Genomic DNA, 21,559 nt, shown 5'->3' with positions numbered 1-21,559 from the left:
CACAGTCCACCCCTTCAGATATTGTTCTCTTTAGGCGCTTCATTCCTCTCTCTAACCGACGTGGGATCTCACAATCCACCCCCTTCAGAGTCAATGCCCTCACTGGCACTCGTTCCCCTCTCCAACATATATGGGATCTCACAATCCACCCCCCTTCGGGGCCCAACGTCCTCACTGACCTTCATTTTCCTCTCCAATCAACGTAGAATCTAACAATCCACCCCCTTTCAGGGCCCAGTGTCCTCACTAGCACACCGCCCAATGTCTAGTTTTAAAACCATTTATAACAGCCTAATCTCACCACTAGCAGATATTGTCCTCTTTGGATTTTCTTTCAGGCTTCTCCTTAAGGTTTTTAAAACGCGTCAAGAAGTCTCAACACCCTTATAAAGAATGTTTCGTTCTCCTCTCCAACCGATGTAGGATCTCACATATAAATTCACAATCTTCCCCCTTAATTAGCCAATGTGGAACTCCTCTCCCATATTGGCTTGACTTGAGAGATTGCAAAAGCCTTCGGGATGAAGCGCTTCAAGCAATCGAAACTAATCCAAAACCGAAAGACATTACTTTTGGACAGGTCCAATATGAGTGATGCAGGATTATTATCCCACTTGAGAACCTTGATTACGACCTCACTAGTCTCCTTGTCTGTTAGAGGTTGCAAGAAGCTTGTCTAACGCTGCAGTTTTGCAACTGACCAGAAGCAAGTTTGCGACATCCTATGCATCAACGTACGCTCATTGGTGATGTCTCGGTCATGGCATTAGCCTCCATGCAAGGAGTTGGGAGCCAACCGGTTCGATATCTCGAACGTGGTCGATGCACCACTACGACGAGGTGAATGAATTTGAACAATAGCTCTTTGATGGCAAGGTAGAGATCGAGGACGACAAGGATACTGATGTTGAAAATGAAGCTAAAAACGTCTTGTAGATCTTTAAACTTTCGATTTTGTGTCCCATAGATTTTTCAATTTTCAATTTATTTATAACCCGTAAATTCATCAATTCACTATACACAAAATTTAAATTTATACGCCATAAATAAATTGATTTTTAAAATATTTTCATACATAGTATAAATGGAATTCATTTTTATATTCTCAATTATTTTATTACTGAATTAAATAATAATAATCATTTCTATAATTGGTAGCTTAGCATAATAATAATACTCCATTAACCATATAAACTACTCTTATCTTATATAATTAAATTGATTATATATTTTTTTTAATATGAAATTTGGCTTTTTAATTATTTAATTATTTTTTTTAAATATTTGAAATATTAGGAAAAAAAAAACAAGGAGATAACCCAAATTTGGAATCACAATCCTGTTTGACCAGCTGACCTGGCATGCTTATCAGGAAAATTACGTGGACAAAGAAATGAAAATGGTTTAAAATTTCCATTAGATAATAAGGAATATTTTGACATCCAATTAGGTAAGTAAAACTTCACCGACCTATAGTTTGACCGGTAAAAGTACTCGTAAACTTTTAAAATGTCTATTTTAATTTTTAAATTAAAAAATAATAATTTTTTAAGTATAAAATCAAGACATATGGGCCATCAATATCTACTAGTGGGCCTGAGCCGTTACAATTAGTATCAGAGCCAGGTGTCAGACGATGTGCCAGTGAGGAGGCTATTCCCTGAATGGGGTAGACACGAGGTGGTGTGCCAGTAAGAACGTTGGGCCCTGAAGGAGGGCGGATTGTGATATCCCACATTGGTTGGGGAGGAAATCTTTCCCTAGCAGACGCGTTTTAAAGCCTTGAGGTGAAGCCCCAAAGGGAAAGCCCAAAGACGACAATATCTAGTAGAGGTGGAAATGGAGTTTTACACANTAAAAAAAAAAAAAAAAAAAAAAAAAAAAAAAAAAAAAACCAACAACAACGTTTATGATTTGGGTTGGATAGTCTAGGTTGGTCGAGTCAACTTTATAAATAAGTTCCTAAGTTCCTAAACTTTCGATCTTGTGTCTAATAAGTTCTTAAACTTTCGGTCTGTGTCTAATAAGTTCCTAAGTTTTCAATCTGTATCTAAAAAGTTCCTAAACTTTCAATCTGTGTCTAATAAGTTCCTAAACTTTCGACCTTGTGTCTAATAAATCTCTAAACTTTTAATTTTAGATTTATTAAATCTTTTAAAATATATAAATCTATTAAACACGTAATCGAAAGTATAGCGTTTTATTGGTTTCAAAATTTAATTTCATGCCGAAAGTTCGAAGTTAAAAATCGAAGTTTGAGGGATGATTTAGATATTTTTTTAAAATTGAGAGGCAGAAAAATAAATAAATGTGGATGAGGGACTAAATGTAAAATTAAAAAGAGGAAGAAATAAAAAGTAAAAAAGAGAAAGGGTAGTTGTGTCCAAGAAAGAATTCCACTAAGGGTATCAAAATTAAGAAAACAAAGCCACGATTGAAGAAGCAAGAACTGGTGGAGGCTGATGCGAACAACAAGATTACCGACAGACATAGACCCAAAGTTTTGTTGGTTTTTTTTGGACTTTTTAAATTAATTAATGTTTAATTAATGCTTTGCCTTTTCATTTACCATTTTAACCCTGGTTTTCAGCCAATAATTTCGGATTTTGTCTAATTATTATTATTTTTTTTGTAAAAGGTTTTCAATTTTGGTTTTGATTTATGCTATCTTATCTGTGGGTTTGACTAACCTCGTGATTTGAAAACGCTCACGATCATTTTTATTGAAAACTAAAATCTCATATATATTTTTGGTCTGGTTTTGTGGTTTTGTCGGACCTTAGGAGAGCTTTGTCTTTGCCAACTGAACATAACTTGTGCGGAATCCAAGCTTGTTCAATCACACACGTTGCCTGCGCGTGCATGTTCAATCGTATGCGACACAACCGACTTGCCTCTATACAAGGCCAAGGTCTCTCAATACAACGTCATATCTCATCTTGTCATCTTGGTTCCAGACCCACCGCTAGCAGATATTGTCCTCTTTGAGCTTTCCCTTTCGAGCTTCCCCTCAAGGCTTTAAAACGCGTCTGTTGGGGGAAGGTTTCCACACTTATAAAGGGTGTTTTGTTCTCCTCCCCAACCAATGTAGGATATCACAGTTTGGGTCGGTTCAAATTTTTTCAATCCGAACATAACGTTACAACTCTACGTTATTTTTAAGATTAAGAATATTTTACGTTTGTCGCTAGTGTTAATGTTGCATTGTGACTTAAAAATATGCGATATTTGAATTTTTATGAGATTTTAGTTATTAATGAAATACTATTTTTTTTAAATAATAAAAAATAAAAAAGAACCACCCACAACCCTAACTGCACGCTAACTTAGATCCCACTAAGGGTGATTCCATAGCATGGCTCAACAAAGCAACCATGTCGTTCTACCTATTTAAAGTTTGAGAATAGGTCGAGGGCGTTGCGCCCCCGATGCCTCTAATCATTAGCTTTACCCATCGCTCAGTGGGAATTGAGCTACAAAGCAGCCCTTGAGACTCCTCCGTCACATGGGCTTAGCCAACGACACGTGCCTTGAAATTTCATCGTGACGGAGATAGATCACTGCAATTGTTCGTCAAATTCTATTCAGATGGTTCGAATCATCAATTTAACTAATTCGAAATTCTACGCTAATCCAAAAGATTTTTTCGAAGCTCGACTTATTAATAATAAACATTAATGGTCAAAATTAAATGATTTTAAGATGAGATTTGAAGAATTGTCCCCCAAATGGCATAGCTTTAATTAATCATGGGTAAAATTCCATTAAAGATGAATGGTCACTTTAAATTCAAATTTCTTCCATGTAATCATTACCGATTATGGAAATTGATTTTCTTTTATTTATTTATTTATTTATTAATAAATATTGTATTATTATTTTTTGGCCAACAAATGCCACGTCACACCAATGGTCTTTGTCTTTTAAATACAATCAACAAGCTTATCTTATCTCAATCTTAATTGGCCTTCTTTATTGATAGAAACTATTCATACCTCTACACAATTAATTTAATATATACGTTCATATGATAATAATTTAACGACAGATTTTTAATTAAAAAGTAATTCCGTTAAAAAAAATTAATGACTTAAAATTTTTTACTAATCCAATTTTATCTGCGTCGTTTGAATTGAATTATGAACTTATTTGAATTGAGTTGGGTTCAAATAATTGAAAATTTGTATGTATTGACGTTCAGTTGAATCGAATAAACCTAAATTTATTGTTGATTTTAAAATATATATTTTTAGTTACAGTTATATAAATATATTTATTAAATAATATTTATTTAATTTCACTACTCTTCTTTATTATTATTTAGAATGTGATTTCTCAAAATATATACTCAATTTTTTACTTTTATTAAAAGTAAAATTCGAATATGACTCAAACAACTCGAGCTGTTCCAAAAATTTATAGTTGGGTTGGGTTTATTATTTATTAATGGTTGTTTGGGTTGAAAAATTTTACGACGGGAATTATTAGGTTGGGTTTAAACAATGTCGTAGCTCGATCCAACCTAACCCACGAACACTTCTATTAAAAATTTAGATATTCAAATTTCTCGTGTTTTTTTTTTCATTTTATAAACAGGATAATATTTTATTTACAAAATGATGGAAAATAACTCGATTTTTTTCCCGAGCTACAAGAGCTAGGGCACCGTTATTTCATCCTAATAAATTAGAATTTGCGTAAAATATCAACCAAATAAAACTATTAATCCATTTTGCTTGGACCATTTATAGTTTTCAAAGTAACAAATTGCCTAAAGCTAATGAGCCTAAATTATTTTTTGATGTGATGGAACAAATAAATAAGATATTGAAGTATTTTAGGTTAAATTTGGAGTTAAGTTCTCTAATTTTTATATTTATTGCTATTTGTCCTTAAATTTAAGAAAAATAATGTTAATAATCCTTATATTTTGATTTTATGTCTTTTATATATGAATAAAGAAATAATCGTTGAAAGATTGTGAAATCTCACATTGGTTTGAGGAGGAATGTAGAATTGCTTATAACTGTGTGGAAATCTCTCCTTAACATACGTGTTTTAAAATCGTGAGGCTGACGGCGATACGTAACGAGACGAAGCGGACAATATCTACTAGCGGGAAACTAAGGCTATTACAAATGGTTTCAGAGTTAGACACCGAGTAGTGGGCTAACAAAGACGCTGATCTCCAAGGACGGTAGATTGTGGACTGTGAGATCCCACATTGGTTGGAGATGAAAAAAGGTGCGGAAACCTTTTTTTTTTTTTTTAACCGTGAGGGTGACGGTAATACGTAACGAGCCAAAACGGACAACCACATTGATCGGAGAGGAGAAAGGGTGTGGAAATCTTTATATAATAATATATATATATATATATATCTAAAGAAAACTGTAAGGTTGACGGTAATACATAACGGGCAAAAAGCGGACAACTACATTGATTAGAGAGGGGAGAGGGTGTCGATTTTTTTTTTTTAAACCGTGAGACTCGTACACAACTTCTGCTAGCAGTAGCCTCTATTAAAAAAAATTCCAAAATTTATATATTTATCCGACATTTTATTATATATAAAATTTAGTACATCAATTATTTTTTTAAAANCGTTTTTTTTTTTTTTTTTTTTAATTTAGGGATTAAAATATAAACTTAAAATTTAAGAATTAAATTTGTAAATCTAGTGAATTATTTTTGATACAATGAACCTGGACGCATTTGTTGGTCGGCGGTTCTTCAACCGGCTTAGCCTTCACATAAGCTTTCGGCGGCGTTTTCCGATGAATCCCGTGATTTTGTTTGCCAACGGGTTGTTTTAATTAGTTGGGAGTTGGAGTTGTTTTACACTTTAAGATAAATTGTAATAAATTCTTAGAACTTTAAAATATTTTAAAATTAAAAAAGACGACTAAATTTATCATTTCATCAATTATTTATCATGTAATGAACATAGACGAGCTTGTTGATTCATTGAACTTGGTCGTAGCTGATTAACTTTTGATTTTTGTTTTCGTTTAGACCCTACATTTCAAAATGTTTAACTTATTCTTAAGTTTTGAGCTCAATTTCAATCTGATCCTTAGGTCCCGACATTTTACATTTCTACCCTTAAATTTGAGTTTTGTTTTCATTTAGTGTTTAAGATCTTTTGCATTGGTTTCCGTCCCCGACAAGTCCTTTTTCTTATGGTTGGCTCTGAGAGATTATGACGTGAGATACCACATCAGTTAGAGAAGGAAACAAAACATTTCTTATAATGGTGTGGAAACGTCTATTTAGTGAACACATTTTAAAACCTTGATGGAAAAACTTAAATAAGACAATATTTGTTAGCGGTAGACATGCTGTTATAATCACGAGAGTATTATCTCGAGCGAGTAGTTAAAATATCTCGATAAAAAAGATTAAAAGAAAGAAAAAAAAGAAAAAGCAAACATTAATGATGGGGCCATTTTTTGAAATCCTAGGATATTTTCCCTGGGTCCCACCTGGCCAATGTTCAAAGCGTAATCAACGGTAGAAGATCGACCTTTCTACTAGATTTGAAATCTGGTCCATTGATAGGGCCAGATCAGCAATAAACTAGATCCCACCCAATCTTGGAATTCCGACAATCCAGATCAGGGCCAGGTCAGCCTCGGTAGCTCCCCATATTGACTTGTCTTACTTGGTCGTAAATAAAAAAAATTAATTATAAAAAAGGATAATGTTTTTTATTATAATAATAATTATTATTATTATTTGTTATTAATTTAATAATGGCTATATTCTAATATTCCTTCCTAAAAGCATGCGCTTTTATTTATTTATTTATTTTTATTTTATTTTTAAAAAATTTTCTCGGGCTGTCAAATGTTTACCAATTCCATTTCCTTTCCCTCGGCGATTCCAGCGGCTACCGCTCGCCGCCTCGCTGGCAAACCTCGTGCTTTCCTGACATTCTACTTTTTGGCTCTTCCTTACTTCCAAAAGCCACCCTCTGCCACCTCAGACTCTGTGTCCCCACTCCACGTCGTCGCCACGTCATACTCCACCCACTGCCAGGTCAACACCCCCCAATCTGTAGTTTACCCTTATCCCAAGATGCGGATCCCCGGTCACCATGTCTGCTTCGTGCACCTCACCTACCCCTTCTTCACGCTCCACTTGCCGCCACGTGGACCACGTTAACACTTTTCTTTTATTTAAAAAAAAAAAACACATTTAAAATTTAAATATCGATTTTATTTTTTGTTTTAATTTTAACTTTAAATATAAATATAAGCTTAATTTTGAATTTCTTTTAAAAAATTTGAAATTAAAATATTAATAACTTATCGAGTTAAATGAGATTTAAACCATTTTAAATATCATCGTTGACTTTAGTTACCTATTTCATTTTGATTCTTCAACTTGTAAATTATATTACTCGTCTTTGCCGACCTACAAACACCTTGCCCAATGAACAATGTTTTTTTAAGTTTGTTTATTACGTTCAGATATTTAACGATTATTTTATTTTATTTTATTAATTTTAAAATATTTTATTTTAGTTAACAATATTTATTTTAATCCTTCCTATTTTAAATTTTAAAAATAAAATTATTAAATATTCAGAACTCCACGATATATTCGACTTATTCTTATTGTTCAATTAGAGCTGTCGATTTCCGATTTATTAATATTATCATCAAAATTTAAAACGAAATAAATATATTATCGTCGATATACATTATTATAATCTGAAAGCTTGCCTCTTAGTGAAGTGGCTATGGCACGAGCAGTCATTATATCATAGGACGTAGGTGCTATTTGAGGCAATGGTGCCCTGGTTTACATTTTAAAAATATATATTTGACTTATAAAGTTGATGAAATATAGGCTTCATATATTATATTAATTTCATTTCATTTTTTAATGTTATCAATCAAACCCATTGTCGCTTGACTTAACAATATTTAAATTGAATTATTTTGGTAATTTCTAGAATTATAAAAATAAAAAACAATTAAGACTAAAATGTAATTTAATTTTATATAAATTAATCCCTGAGTACTTCGCTTATTCGACGGTCTTATTCGACACTTTTGAAAGCTCATAAACTAAATCGATCCAAAACTCGAAATTTATAGGCTAAACTTTTTAGATTATGGGTCCACGAGAATATATCGCGGATTAGATCGAACCATGTGGCAATTGAACGTTTGAACGACAACGACTTGGATTCCCAAACAGCTTTGAGAGGATAGAGCTCCGTAATTATTCTCAAATGTAGACAAATTCGAGCATGTCAAATAAAATAAATATCTTATTTTGGTCCCAATATTTTTAGGTTATTTTAGAATTTTGGACCTCGAACTTTTGAATGGGTTCTATTAGCTCCCGTTTCAGACTCTTTAATGTCTAAATGAATTAGTTTATTATGCGACTGCTTAATTTTTTTAAAATTAATATATTTAATAATAACAAGCTTCCGATTTTATAATATAAAGGGAAAGTCGGTGTAAATATATTTTTAAAATATCAAAATTAAGTATAGAGGCTTACAATAATTTCTTTTAAATACCGAAATTAATAAATATTTTTTGTTTTTTTATTGACTTATTTTAAGCTTTTACCATAATTATTTTTCTACAAGGGCGCTGCATGAAATACACGTTTATTCATTTACGTAATTAATGGATTAGATAAGTGCATGCAAAACATGTGAAATAACGAGATAATATTATTAATGTGGAACCGTTTTTATAAAAGTCAACAAATAAAAATAAAAATTATTATTAGGATAATTTCCTTTCTTAATTAGGTATGTAAAATATGAAAAATGGGAATTAAAAAAAAAATAATAATAATAATAATAATAAGTGGGCCATCCCTTTTCTTATCTTTTGAGAGTTTGAGGTTTCAAATTCCACCTCAAAAGCTTGCATCAATACCCAAAAAAAATGCCACATCATCAACCCTATCTTGTTCTAACTTTTCTCATGCCACGTAATTTAATTATATTTATCTATAATACATGTTACATTAATAATTAAAATCTTATAAAATATTTATAAGTCACGATGCATCAGTAACATCGGTTACATAATTAATTTTTTATTATTTTTTTTAAGTAGGGTAGGTTGGATTGTAGCTATATTTTCGAGTTGGTCGAGTTGACTTGAAAAAAAAAATCTAATTTTTCAATTTTTTAAAAATTTAGCGGTACAATAAACAATGAGAAATAGAAATAGAATTTAGAAGGTAGTAGTTGCTAGTTTGTAGGGTATTTAAAGCTTATGAATATCAATGAGAATACATACCTTCAATTCCAATTCTATTTCTCATTCTTAACATGATATCAGAGCATGGATCTTGATATTCTTAAATATCAAAATTTCCTGTTTGAGTTAGGGTTTGGTATTCCTAAGTATTAGACTAAAGCCAAACCCTAACTTAGTCAGTTAAGCCTTTACAGTCGCTGATCATCCATCGTTATAAGCATCTTCAAATTTCTCACCAATCTCAAAGGTGGCATATTCAAGATGTTCGTATTTTCTGTGGAGAGTGTAGCATCTCAACACGTACTGAAATCGAGAAGAAAAAATTAACCCAACCCAATATTTATAGGTTAGGTTTGCGTAGTCTAGTTGGTTCGGTTATTAGGTTATACAAACACACCCAATTCAACTCAATATTATAACTAGAGTTTACGATTTTAGTCTGTTAGAAAATAAAAACGTCCGAACCGTTAAAAACTACGCTCAAGTTGACTCTTCTGCTTTGATAGTTTATGTATTAGAATTTGTCGATTAAACATAATTTTTTTAATTAATAATTGCAAAATTTTTTATTTTCTTAAAATTTTATATAAATTATACCAAAATTTTAATTATATATTATTTTTTTCCCTGGCATGCTAACTCGAGTGGAAAATATAATTATTTGTTTATTAATAGAATACAAAAAAGAAATATACACATAATTAATTGTATACATGAATTTTAAAAAATATATAAAGGAAAATAGCGTGTTTTTATAAAATTAGAAATTTATAAAGTAATGAAATATTTTATACATTAATGTTCCGTATAGTTATTTTTGGGATGTCAAAAAGATATTCGATTAGATTAAGTGAATAAAAAAAGCACCTAATTTTGTCAACTATAAATGTTGTTGACCCACGTGCCTTATTCAATTAATATTAAAATAATGACAATAATTCCATTAAAAAATTGGTTTAGTTCACTTGGAATTAAAATAATGACAATAATTCAATTAAAAAAACGGTTAGATCTCGGAAAATTCGCACCCCCTAAATAATTTTTTTTATTAGTTTCCTTTTTTGGCTAAATACCTATAAAATTTTAATTTCTTTTAATAATATTCTTAAATTTTAATAATACTCTTAAGCTTGGAAAAGTTTCATTAATACTCAACATTTTTTTTAATTTAAAATTTAAAAATATTATTACGATTGGTCCTGTGTTAAAAAAAATACTCATTATAATTTTTAAATAGCATTAACAGTCTCTACTTTTATTAAAAAAAAGAAAAAAAAATTCATGTAGACAATTATAAACGATAAACGAAAACCATCTCGAACGTTTTATAGGTTATCTTCTGTTTACCAACTTTGAAAATATTTTTGATTTAAAAAAAAAGCTTAAAAATTATTTAAAATGTTTAAAGATAAGTTGAATTCTTGAAAACTCGGAGTATTTTTTAAACCATCTAAAATTTTTTAAGACACTTTTAAAAGTTTATAAATATTTTTGAAACAAATTGTAAAATTTCACCATATTTTTATTAATTCAGTAGTTTGTTATTTTAAATTTATGAATATATATTTTTTTTTGAAAGTCTATAAATACTTTTAAAGCTTTTTAATGTTATTTTTAAAATTTTTAAAGTTTACGAATATTTTTTATTTTTAAAAAGGTTTAAAGGTATTTTTGTAATTTAAAAAAAAATTCAAGAGGAATTTTTAAAAAAAATGCAAGAATATTTTTGAAAAATTTATTCTTTTTTTAAAACTTTGTTGTTCAACTATATTTATTTTTTGCAAAATAGAAGAAAAAATAACTATTTTAATTAAAACTAACATATTTTATTATTTAATTTTTGAGACAAATTGTAAAATTTAAAAGTAATTTTTATGAATTTAGCCTAATTTTATAAATGGACTATAAAGCTGATAAAAAAAAAATCAAGTATAAATTTAATGAAATAAAAAGTAAAAAAATAAACTTGCCAAATTAAGGTAAAGAAAATCAATATTATTCGAATATAAATAAAATTTCAGAATAATTAGTTGAATCCATCCTAATTATCAGAATATAAAACTACGGATATACCCTCCAGAAAACTGACTTTTCCTCCAAGCATTCGGGAGGTAAAATCGGGGCCCACCACCCCCACAACGAGCCTCGTTTCCGCAAGTGGAGAAGCTCCCAATCTACAATCNCCCCCCCCCCCCCCCCCCCCCCCCCCACTCGAGCTTATCCTTACCTGTGGGCTCCCCGGAATCTCCCACTTTTACAGGTCCCCCCAAATGGATTATTTTCCATTATTTATTTTTATTTAATTAGTTTATTTACGGAAGAGAGGTGGGACCCACTCTCATTTTCTTTTTATTTTCATGAATTTAAAATATTAAAGGAAAAATGTTTTTATATCATATATTGAATTTAATTTACATTATCCAAACCCTTCACCTGGGAACCAAATTAATATTTATATTTTTAAAAATTTAATAAATTAGTTAAATTATGGTTTAAGTAGATAAGAACAAATTTATTAATTTAAAATAAACTTAAATATATTTGCAAAAAAGCCCTTGAGAAAAAGGTAATTTTCCACGTGGGGCCCATCATGTTATCCATCCTCATACTAACAACCACTACACCTCGCCGCACAGGAATTTTCCCCTTCTTTAATTGAAAATGAAAAAGGCGTCCGAAGGGATTAACAATAGAATCCTCCTCGGCTCTGATCCTCTGTTCCGCAAAATCGCTTTAATTAAAAATAAAATAATAATTAAAACGTTTGAAGAAAGATAAGAGAGAGAGTTCACGAACCTGGGCATTTTTTTTTTTTTCCATTTAATTTTAATTATTAATTTATTTAAAAATAATATTAATATTAATTTTTTAGTGTTAATTTCGCCCTATTAAATCTGTGTTATTGGGTTTGGCTTTTGGTTTTCGGTTTCTTTTCTCACAATCAACCATCGTTTTGCTTTTTCACGTAAAACCTTCTCTCGCATTTTATTCTCTCTCTCTCTCTCTCTCTCTTTTTCGCTTTGGCGTTTGCTTTCTTCTTCCATTGATTTTCCTTTGCTTTTTCCCTAATGGTTATGGAGGATAACGAGAGCTGTGGAAGTAGAGCACATGACTCGTTGTCGCCGGCGCAGAGTCGGCAACAGAGACAGAAGTTTGAGGTATACAATGAGGTTCTACGGCGTTTGAAGGATTTAAACAACGAGGAGGCTAATCAGCCTGGTTTTGACGACGAACTATGGGTTCACTTCAATCGTCTTCCCACTCGGTATCGTTAACCTACTCTTTGCTTCCGTACTCTCTCCTACATTCTTCTTTCTTCTCGTTTTGACTCATTTCTCGCGTTTTCGTGATCGAGGATTTCGTTTTTCTTCAATCCATCGTCTGGTAGCTGGTTAGCCGGTTGTTGATTTATGGATTACGTCTTCGTTTTGTTTGTTTTTGCTAATTAATGTTGTTTCTTTATGTATTGTTTGGATTTTTTTATATATTTTTTTTATCGGATTAATATCGGATTAGATTTTTAGTTTTGGAGTAGAGAGAAGAGCGGGTTGTGTTTTGGTATTGATCAGTCTACATTCGTTCTTGTGCTCTGTTGAATTAACAGATTCGGTATGAGTTTGGTTGGAAAGTTTTTTTTTCTGTTAGCAATGCTAATTTTGGTCATCCTTAACACTTCAAGAGTTTGCTAGATAGATGACTTTAGCCGCTGAGTCTCTGTATATCCTATCTTCTTTTTGTTTTCCTTGTTCGGTTGATGAATAATCGATCAATTAGATCCAATGCTATGCAGATATGCTCTAGACGTAAATGTGGAGAGGGCAGAAGATGTTCTCATGCATAAAAGATTATTGCAATTTGCTCATGATCCTGCAAATCGACCTGCAATTGAAGTCCGCCTAGTGCAGGTGAGCAAGAGCGTAATGACGATTTAAGTGTCTTGAGTGTTTTTCTTTTTCCCCCTTTCCTCCATCACGATCGTCATGCACAGTGATTTTCAAGAATGTAGTGTAATATTCATTTTATTGTTTAGGACTGGTCTGCTGGATGTTATTTATTCTGCATAGAACGTTTTATGGTCATTGATGAACAACCAGCAGCTATTTATGTATCATTATCAAATTATTTGGTCTGTTCTTTTTGCCAATGGGTGGAGCGTTGTTTCTTTTCTAGCGATCTTCTTGTAATTTAGGAACAAATAATAATAATTTTACAGTAGCTTAAATGATCCATCAACTGTGCTTTCACATAATGACAGGTTGGATTAAACTATTAACATGGATGTTAGTGTTTATGTTACCACGTTGAGGAATGCAATTGAATCTAGGAGTTTGGAGTATGCAAGCCAGCATTCTATACCATTAGGCCAATTAACCTTTTAATCTTAAACTTCGGGCTCAAGTTTCCTGAAATCTGCTGCGAATTTTGATCTTTGGCTGAGTTTTCACTTAGTGTCCATGCTGTTTTTAATTCATATGGCTGTTTATACCTTTGTCAAATTCATGATTTGAGGAGGAAAATTTTTTTTTTTGCAACTTTCATGTCTATAGGAGTATGATATAGTTATTCGTGAAGGGCCTTTTTATTTTCCCCTTCCAGTCTCCTTTGATCCATAGTCAGTAAATTAATTTTTATTAATTATACTCCTCTAGGTCCAGGCCATTTCTGATGGGAATTCCGCTGACTTTGCTGATTCATGTTCTGTAAAAGACACTGACCATAATTCTGCAAATTGCTTGAGTAAACAGAGGTGTGCTTTTATTTCTTTGTATTCTAATCTGATTGCTGTGAGTTAACTCTGATTATGTCAACTTACGTATTGTTATCATGTTTCAAATTGAAGCTATTCAATCTCATCTTATTTCGTTGTATTGTTGGTTGTGGTATGTGTTGTCTTCTTATTAATGTACGGAACCTTTGGATGATTTTCTAATTTGTTAGCATACATCCACCACCTGCCTTTGGGTCATCTCCCAACCTTGAGGCCTTGGCCCTTGAAGCTAATAACGCTCAGGACCTGGAGGTTGATCATTCTGTACATGCCAGAACACAGTTTTCCCGGTAATCTCTAGTTCCTTTATATACGAAATTAACCGAGTATAGTTTTACTACTTTGGTTTTTTTTAGTGATTTTCAGTTTTAAAAATTTTGGACTTTCAAATTATCTAACTTGTTTTCGATTATCTATTTCTTTCATACCTATATCAATACTTCTGTGAGAAGAAAAATCATTTATTGAAACTTAACTGGTTTTATCAAACTTGATCCCTTTTTTTTTACTCTACCAAATGTTTCTGCATTTAGTTGATATTTATTTCTTTATTGTTTTGACAAATAATGTAGGCCGATGCATGAAATAACTTTCTCTGCAGATGATAAGCCGAAACTTCTCAGTCAGGTATCTCACGTACAGTTAATTTCTCTGTAGAGTCTGTGTATGGTAGGGAAATGGTGTTCTTGTGCTTGTATTGCCCTGTGGTCCTGTCAATGGGTAATTAGTTTAGGCACTTTGTAAACCCCCTTTGTGAAAGCCAGTCACGTTCATTAATTTTGCAAGAAAAGTTAGCATACGACGGTCATGTCCATTAATTTAGCAATAAAAGTTAGCATTCTTGGTTATCTTACATTGAAGCTCTTATCTATTGACTCTCTCTCTCTCTTTTCTTTTTGTAAGATCTATTAATGGATACTCAATCAACTGGTTTTTGCTAATCGCTAGTCATATAAGCACACAAATAAGTTTCTGAATCGGCGACCCATATTTTACTTGCTTAGCTTCTGCTGCTGGTTTTTGTATGTTTTTAGTTGACTTCCTTGCTTGCGGAGATTGGGCTGAACATCCAGGAGGCACATGCATTTTCCACTGTTGACGGTTACTCATTGGACGTTTTTGTAGTTGATGGGTGGCCCTATGAGGTATACCACTCTTTTAGACGCATCTGAGCTAGCTTCTCTTTTATTTTTTTCCCTTTCCGAAGTAAAAGAAAAATATCGGTAAGTCTTCTTTGTTTTTAAAGGCTTATCTGCGCTTAAATCTTGGGCTTCAAGTGTGATAATGTTGGAGCTGAAGTGTATCGTTTTCAAGTCCTACCCTATAATGTATTCAATATTATATTTAGGTGACACCATTTTTTTAGCTTGTGACACGTGTCCTTTCCAAAATTTGGGTGAGTAATAGTACTTAGGAAAGTAAGGATAACTATAGTTTTGGATAGTTTTCTATGCTGTACATACGAGTCTAAATTTTAACCATTGCTCAAATATAACTTGTATTTTGGTATTGAAACAGGAAACAGAACGATTGAAGACTGCATTAGAGAAGGAAGTCTCGCAGGTTGAGGTAGCTCCTTTTTTAATCATTGGTCGATTTTAAACAGCGCATCTGAATTCCCATTTATTTTACAATTATTTGGTTGGTTAACCCTTTTCAAGAATGTTGTGCTTTCTACTGTCTATTCAATGTTCCATTTTTTTTTTTGTCATTTTATTATTTCACCATGAATATGTGTCTAACTCTATGGAATTTTAATTTTCTTTTCAGAAGCGGGCTTGGCCAAATCATAAATCCTCGTCACCTGTTGGGGGACAAGATTTAACAACTAAATGTGAGCCTGATCGAGTGGAAATTCCCACAGATGGGACTGATGTATGGGAAATTAATCCTAGACATTTGAAGTTCGAGCATAAAGTTGCGTCAGGTTCATATGGGGATCTGTAAGTCCAAAATGTTGCTTTTTTTTTCTTCAATGTTTCTCTTACGTGTATCTATTTGGTACAGTTTTATGTGAGCTTAAATATCTTTATCAACGAATCCAGGTATAAAGGTACATATTGCAGTCAGGAAGTGGCTATTAAAGTTCTCAAAACTGAACGTGTAAATTCAGATATGCAAAGTGAGTTTGCCCAGGAGGTATATATTATGAGGTAGGTCAGATATTGTCAACCTGTTATTTTTAGTCTAGCATTTATTTTTTTGCTGATTTTAATCGGTTTTCTTAGCATTCTTGACACTGAAATTATCATTTCGATGAGGTCTATAAATTCCCCTCGCATTGTGGTTGAAGAGGAATGGAAACAAGGAACATGAGGGACGGGTTGTAACTTTTATATACAGATTTTTGAAATTTTGGAAAGTAAATAATTGACAGAGTATCTGGTGACAGTTATAATTTGTCTCCTGAACGCTTCTATCCATGCTGCCTGCGACATCAAATGAATTTGTACCTACAGTGAAAATGTCTTTTGAAAATAAACATCCCTTCCAAGTATTTCTGCATCGCTTTTCTTTTATACTGTCTTTCCTCGCTTTCTTATTCCGGTGATGTGTGGAGAGGTGTAAGCTAATTTGCTTTATGTTGGGGCCCATGCTTATAATCTTTCAATCGACATTTTTTTTTGTGATTTGCAGAAAAGTCAGGCATAAGAATGTCGTACAGTTTATAGGTGCATGTACGAAGCCCCCAAGCTTGTGCATTGTTACAGGTGAGTCAAGCAAATAGTCCGTTAAGTTCTATTTTCTAACCCTATTGGACAAAATAAACAAGTAACATTATTTATTTTGATTAAATCTGAAAGTAATTTTTCTATTTCTTCACTTCAGAGTTTATGTCTGGTGGTAGTGTATATGATTATCTACATAAACAAAAGGGAACCTTTAGGCTTCCAACTTTGCTCAAGGTAGCCATCGATGTCTCCAAGGGAATGAACTATTTGCACCAAAATAATATAATTCACAGAGATCTTAAGGCTGCCAATCTTCTGATGGATGAAAATGAAGTAAGAACAATTACTTTCCAGTCCTTTATTTTGATGTCATGCATGCGTTGCTCCATTTTTGTCCTTAATATGCGAACTTTCTAGAAATATATGCACTTTTTAGCCTGTACGTATGTTTTTCCAGACCATATTTTATTTTGATGGTTTAATTAACTTGTTGTACCAAGAGATTAGCTTTTCAATATCAAATATTTGCATGGTGGCAGTCTATTTTAGAAGTTTTTCAGTATGTCATCTCAAGAGATTAGCCGAAGCAGGAATGCGTGTTACTATTATTTTTTATTGGACCTTCAAACTTTCATTTTGAGCAATTACTCCACTTAAGTAATAGAATCATTGTGAGCCCCACCATAATAATTCTGTTATTTGCTGGGTTTAGCTGCAACAATTTAGAAGATAATTACACATTTCCATAGTTGAGGGTAGCTTAAAGTTTAATGGTAACATCTCTTATTGTTTGGGATAGTTTGCATATTTTTCAAGTCGCAAAGAGGATCTCTTCTACCCACAATAATACCTTCTGACGTACTTCAGAAGAAGAAATGAACATCCTTGCTTTTAACAGAAGTTCCTTAGAGAAAAAGGATAGTCAGGATTATAGGCTTGTAATCGGGCTATAACTAGGTACTTTTTAATTACTTCAGATTACTGACCGCTTCAGCAATGTTTGAGATACGAAGGCTGCCTCTCTGTGGTTCACCCCCTCTTGGAAGTTGGTTGAATCCATCACTCATCCATCCCATTAATAAAAGATGGCTTCAAAGCATGCTATGTTAAAAATTCCATGGGTTTCCATAGGTGGTCAATTCAACCTTTGGGAATGTTACTTTCCTAGGGCTGAAACAACTAACACTGTGCTCCCTGGTCTAGATACGATTAAGTAATTGTCCAATTCTCTATTTTCTCTATTGTCTCAACTTCTTCTAGTTCTTGTTCTCCCATTCTATGATATGTTGTTGCATATCCAGATTTAAAAGCTTGATTACTGTAATTGGTTTATACATGATTTTTGATCATGTAGTTACATGTGTATATTGTATAATTTAACTCAATTTCCTATATGATCCAAAATATGGGCATCTCTCTCACACCCTCCATACACTGCAGGTTGTCAAGGTTGCTGATTTCGGTGTTGCCAGAGTGAAAGCTCAATCAGGAGTTATGACCGCAGAAACCGGGACATATCGGTGGATGGCTCCTGAGGTATGTTCATTGTTCATGGAAGCATGGAAACTATACATTCTAGTATTCATTAGGCTTTAACACGTATACCACTCTATCATGTTTGTTGGACACAAACTACAGATTACATAATTCGATCATATGTGGTCTTTGGCCAACAATTGACTATAACCGTGGGAACTGGGTAGTATACTTTAATGGTACTCTAGTTATAGAAAATTAACATCCAATCCCTTGCATGCCAGCAACTGCTTAGCCTGTTTCTGTTTTATAATTTTCCGTCATATTTATGGTACGCTTAGGAGTGATGTGCATGAGCACCTTAATTTTTTTTTTCATATGAATGCGATTTTATCGAAATATGAGCAAATTTGCGTAGATATTATATTCTTGTTTACACATACAGTGATGCCAGTTTTGACGACCACAGTACTTCTTTGACTTGTTTGATGATGGGGTTCCAAGTGCTTAGGTGCAAGTGAGGAGATGCATGGTCAATTGTTTCTGCATCGTGCATCTTAGATTTTTCTAGGTCCCCAATTACGGAAGTTTATACATAAAAGACAACGAAGGGCCCATCAGATTTTGATGATAGTTTAAAGATCCTTCTTCGAAGATGAATGATGGTTTTATTTATATATTTTATTATTATATTAAATCATTTAGGGAAGAAATTTGTTGAGATGTCTTTTTCAAATAACAATCTTTTAAAGGGGGAGTCCTCTCCTCTACTTTTTTGAAAAAAAAAATCCTTTCATTTCTTGCTTGTGCTTGGCGTTTAAGCTTTAAGGGCTATGCACTCTCGGTTGTGTTCCACAATGTAAAATTAGATGACAATGATATGCTATTGTTTTCTTAACAAGTTAAATCATTTGAGTAATTGGCTGCTTTGATTCTAATCACTGTGGTTGATCATCTTCCTTTTCATGAAGCTATAAATACTAGCGAATGTTTACTAGAACATATAGTTCACTCATCTTGTCATCTTCTTACTCCAGTTACTTCGTATTGAAGGTTATTGAACACAAACCCTATGATCACAAGGCTGATGTTTTCAGTTTTGGAATTGTCTTGTGGGAGCTGCTAACTGGAAAGGTACCAATAAATGGCGATCTACCATTTCTCCCCCTTCTTATTCATTCCCTCCCTTCAACATACTTTATAGCTTCTAAACGATTTCCGTCTGTTTTGCATGCCAGCTGCCTTATGAATTCCTAACCCCATTACAAGCCGCAGTTGGAGTGGTTCAAAAGGTACAATTCGATTCCATAAAATTTAGCTGTATGGTATTTGAATATGAATCTTCCATTGTAAATCATAACTAGATTTATACATCCAAATAAAGTTACATTACATTTGAGGAGGGAACCTTTTAGTTGAAAGTATATTTTATAACTAGACAGAGCTATCTATGTGCAAGTTGGCCAAATATTTGTAGTCTAATAAGTCGTGTGCTTGCGTTTTCAGGGTTTACGACCTACTATTCCAAAGCACACTAATCCCAAGCTGGCTGAGTTGCTAGAAAAATGTTGGCAGCAAGATCCATCATTGAGGCCGGACTTCTGTGAAATTATCGACATATTGTTGCAGATAACTAAGGAAGTAAGTTCTCGATGACTTGGCTTCTTCTTACCTATCTAAATTGTTTCTCCCCTTCCTCGAGGGACAAAATATAATTCTTACATTTTTCTGTCCATGAAATGTTCTTTTATACACCATAAAAAGAAAATAGTTAGTATACAAAATATATATATATATATATATATATATATATATATATATTTTTTTTTTGTAAGATCTCACACTGGTTGGGGAGGAGAACGAAACATTCTTTATAAGGGTGTGGAAACCTCTCCCTAGTAGATGCGTTTTAAAAATCTTGAGGAGTAAGTCCAAAGAAAACAATGTCGGCACCAATCTTGAGGAGAAAGTCCAAAGAAACAATGTCTGCACCGGTGAGCTAGGGTTGTTACATTTTTTGTCCAAAAATTAATTCATAAATTTTTAATTATTACTTTAATTTTTGTACTTGTACTAAAAAAAAAGGGTTAACTAGAATAAGGAAATTTCATAATAGGAGTTAAATCTTCTTTTTTTTTTTTTAATTTTTTGAATCATCGTTTGGATGATGTCTTAGAAAGTTTTTCCATTTTACTACGGGTTTATTGCTACTATTTACTTTAGCGGCTTGGTCAGTTACTCAAGATTCTTGATTATTCCATTTTCTAATGTTAGCAATGCATAGCGGTGAAATGACCAAATAATATATTGAGCAGGTTGCTGAAGACGGTGACGAACGTCGAAAGGAGAAGAGCGGAGGGTTCCTTTCAGTGTTGAGACGAAACCTTCACTGAGAAGTAGTGAAAAGAAAGAGCGTTGGCAATTTAACAATTATTGCAACCTTGTCTTGTATAGCATTTGTCGACTACATTTTACTTCTTTTCTTTTTTCCTTCATTTATTTCTTCCATCAATTTTTCTAACCGATTAATTATATTCCCGGTAGTGGCAAAGTTTGAAGTTGTTTCTTTTTTTTTCTTCTTCCTTATTTCTTCCATTAAGGTGCTGTGATGATTCGCAGCTTTCAATAAAGCATATTTAGAAATATTTTATACAGGTTTTATTTTTGAGGACATTATTGGCCAATTTTGTATTTGGCAATGGCATTATTACTTCCATGAAAACCCTGTCATTCGCATTTGAATACGAATTAAATTTAATAAAATTTCATATACCTTTTTATTTTATTTTTGTGGTTTAAACCCTCGTACCTTAATATTTGTCATATTTGGTTCAATCTAAATTTATAGATGTAGCTATTGTTCATTTACCACTCCTAAATTTTGCATATATACTGATAATTAACACATATGGACGGACTTAACTTTCGAATTGCATGCCCAAATTTCTTCCGAAATCCCGACTTGTTTTGCTATTGTTCTCTGTCTTGCATGTCTCAACTTGTTTTCAATGCCCACTTCACGTAGTGGCCTGTTGGATGATGTATTGTTCTTCTCGATTGTATCATGACACTCGTCTCCTGTTGGATGATGTATTGTTCTCCTCGATTGTATCATGACACTCGTCTAGGCCCTCGTGGTTAGATGGACATCACTTGAGGGTCGCCGCTTCTATTATCGCAAGACATTCTCCCCCACTCACTGCTTCTAGGTTGTGACATTTTGTCCACTCAACTCGCATCAAATAATTTATAGTCTAAAATAATTTTTAAAACCTTCATAAAATTTATTATAACTTAAATATATAGTGTTTTTAAAACAATTTTTTTTTTTTAAAAGATGTAGTAAAAAAAAAAAAAAGCTAAATTTTATCTATATTTACAGTATTAGTGAGATAAGGTTG

General features: G+C 32.6%; 1 protein-coding gene across 3 annotated transcripts; it reads left to right on the top strand.

The window, feature by feature from the left end:
* Positions 1–12,148: 12,148 nt before the first annotated feature.
* LOC111811123 (serine/threonine-protein kinase STY46-like) lies at positions 12,149–20,829 on the top strand. 3 transcript variants are annotated; one of them, XM_023697864.1, is made up of 16 exons: positions 12,154–12,507; positions 13,033–13,147; positions 13,892–13,989; positions 14,181–14,300; positions 14,583–14,637; positions 15,045–15,155; positions 15,529–15,573; positions 15,781–15,953; positions 16,056–16,163; positions 16,648–16,721; positions 16,840–17,015; positions 18,123–18,218; positions 19,212–19,292; positions 19,397–19,450; positions 19,665–19,799; positions 20,474–20,829. In XM_023697864.1, the coding sequence occupies exons 1-16, from the start codon at positions 12,311–12,313 to the stop codon at positions 20,549–20,551; spliced, it is 1,716 nt and encodes a 571-aa protein (XP_023553632.1). In that variant the 5' UTR covers positions 12,154–12,310; the 3' UTR covers positions 20,552–20,829. The 3 variants fall into 3 exon arrangements, 2 of the variants coding, with proteins under 2 accessions (XP_023553632.1, XP_023553631.1); XM_023697863.1 differs by having other exon boundaries at positions 12,155–12,507; positions 15,529–15,579; XR_002817503.1 differs by lacking the exons at positions 19,665–19,799; positions 20,474–20,829 and having other exon boundaries at positions 12,149–12,507; positions 15,529–15,579; positions 19,196–19,292; positions 19,397–19,415.
* The last annotated feature ends 730 nt before the right edge of the window (positions 20,830–21,559 follow it).

This window comes from Cucurbita pepo, chromosome LG15, assembly GCF_002806865.2.
Source record: "Cucurbita pepo subsp. pepo cultivar mu-cu-16 chromosome LG15, ASM280686v2, whole genome shotgun sequence".
Classification (NCBI taxonomy): Eukaryota; Viridiplantae; Streptophyta; class Magnoliopsida; order Cucurbitales; family Cucurbitaceae; genus Cucurbita; species Cucurbita pepo.
Note: the sequence above shows the minus strand (reverse complement) of the source record. Positions and strands in the feature narration are given on the sequence as shown.

Coding starts and splice junctions, on each gene's coding strand:
- LOC111811123 (XM_023697863.1), top strand. CDS start 12,311: ATGGTTATGGAGGATAACGAGAGCTGTGGAAGTAGAGCACATGACTCG. Junction 14,301..14,582: donor GCCAGAACACAGTTTTCCCG/GTAATCTCTAGT, acceptor CAAATAATGTAG/GCCGATGCATGAAATAACTT. Junction 14,638..15,044: donor AGCCGAAACTTCTCAGTCAG/GTATCTCACGTA, acceptor GTATGTTTTTAG/TTGACTTCCTTGCTTGCGGA.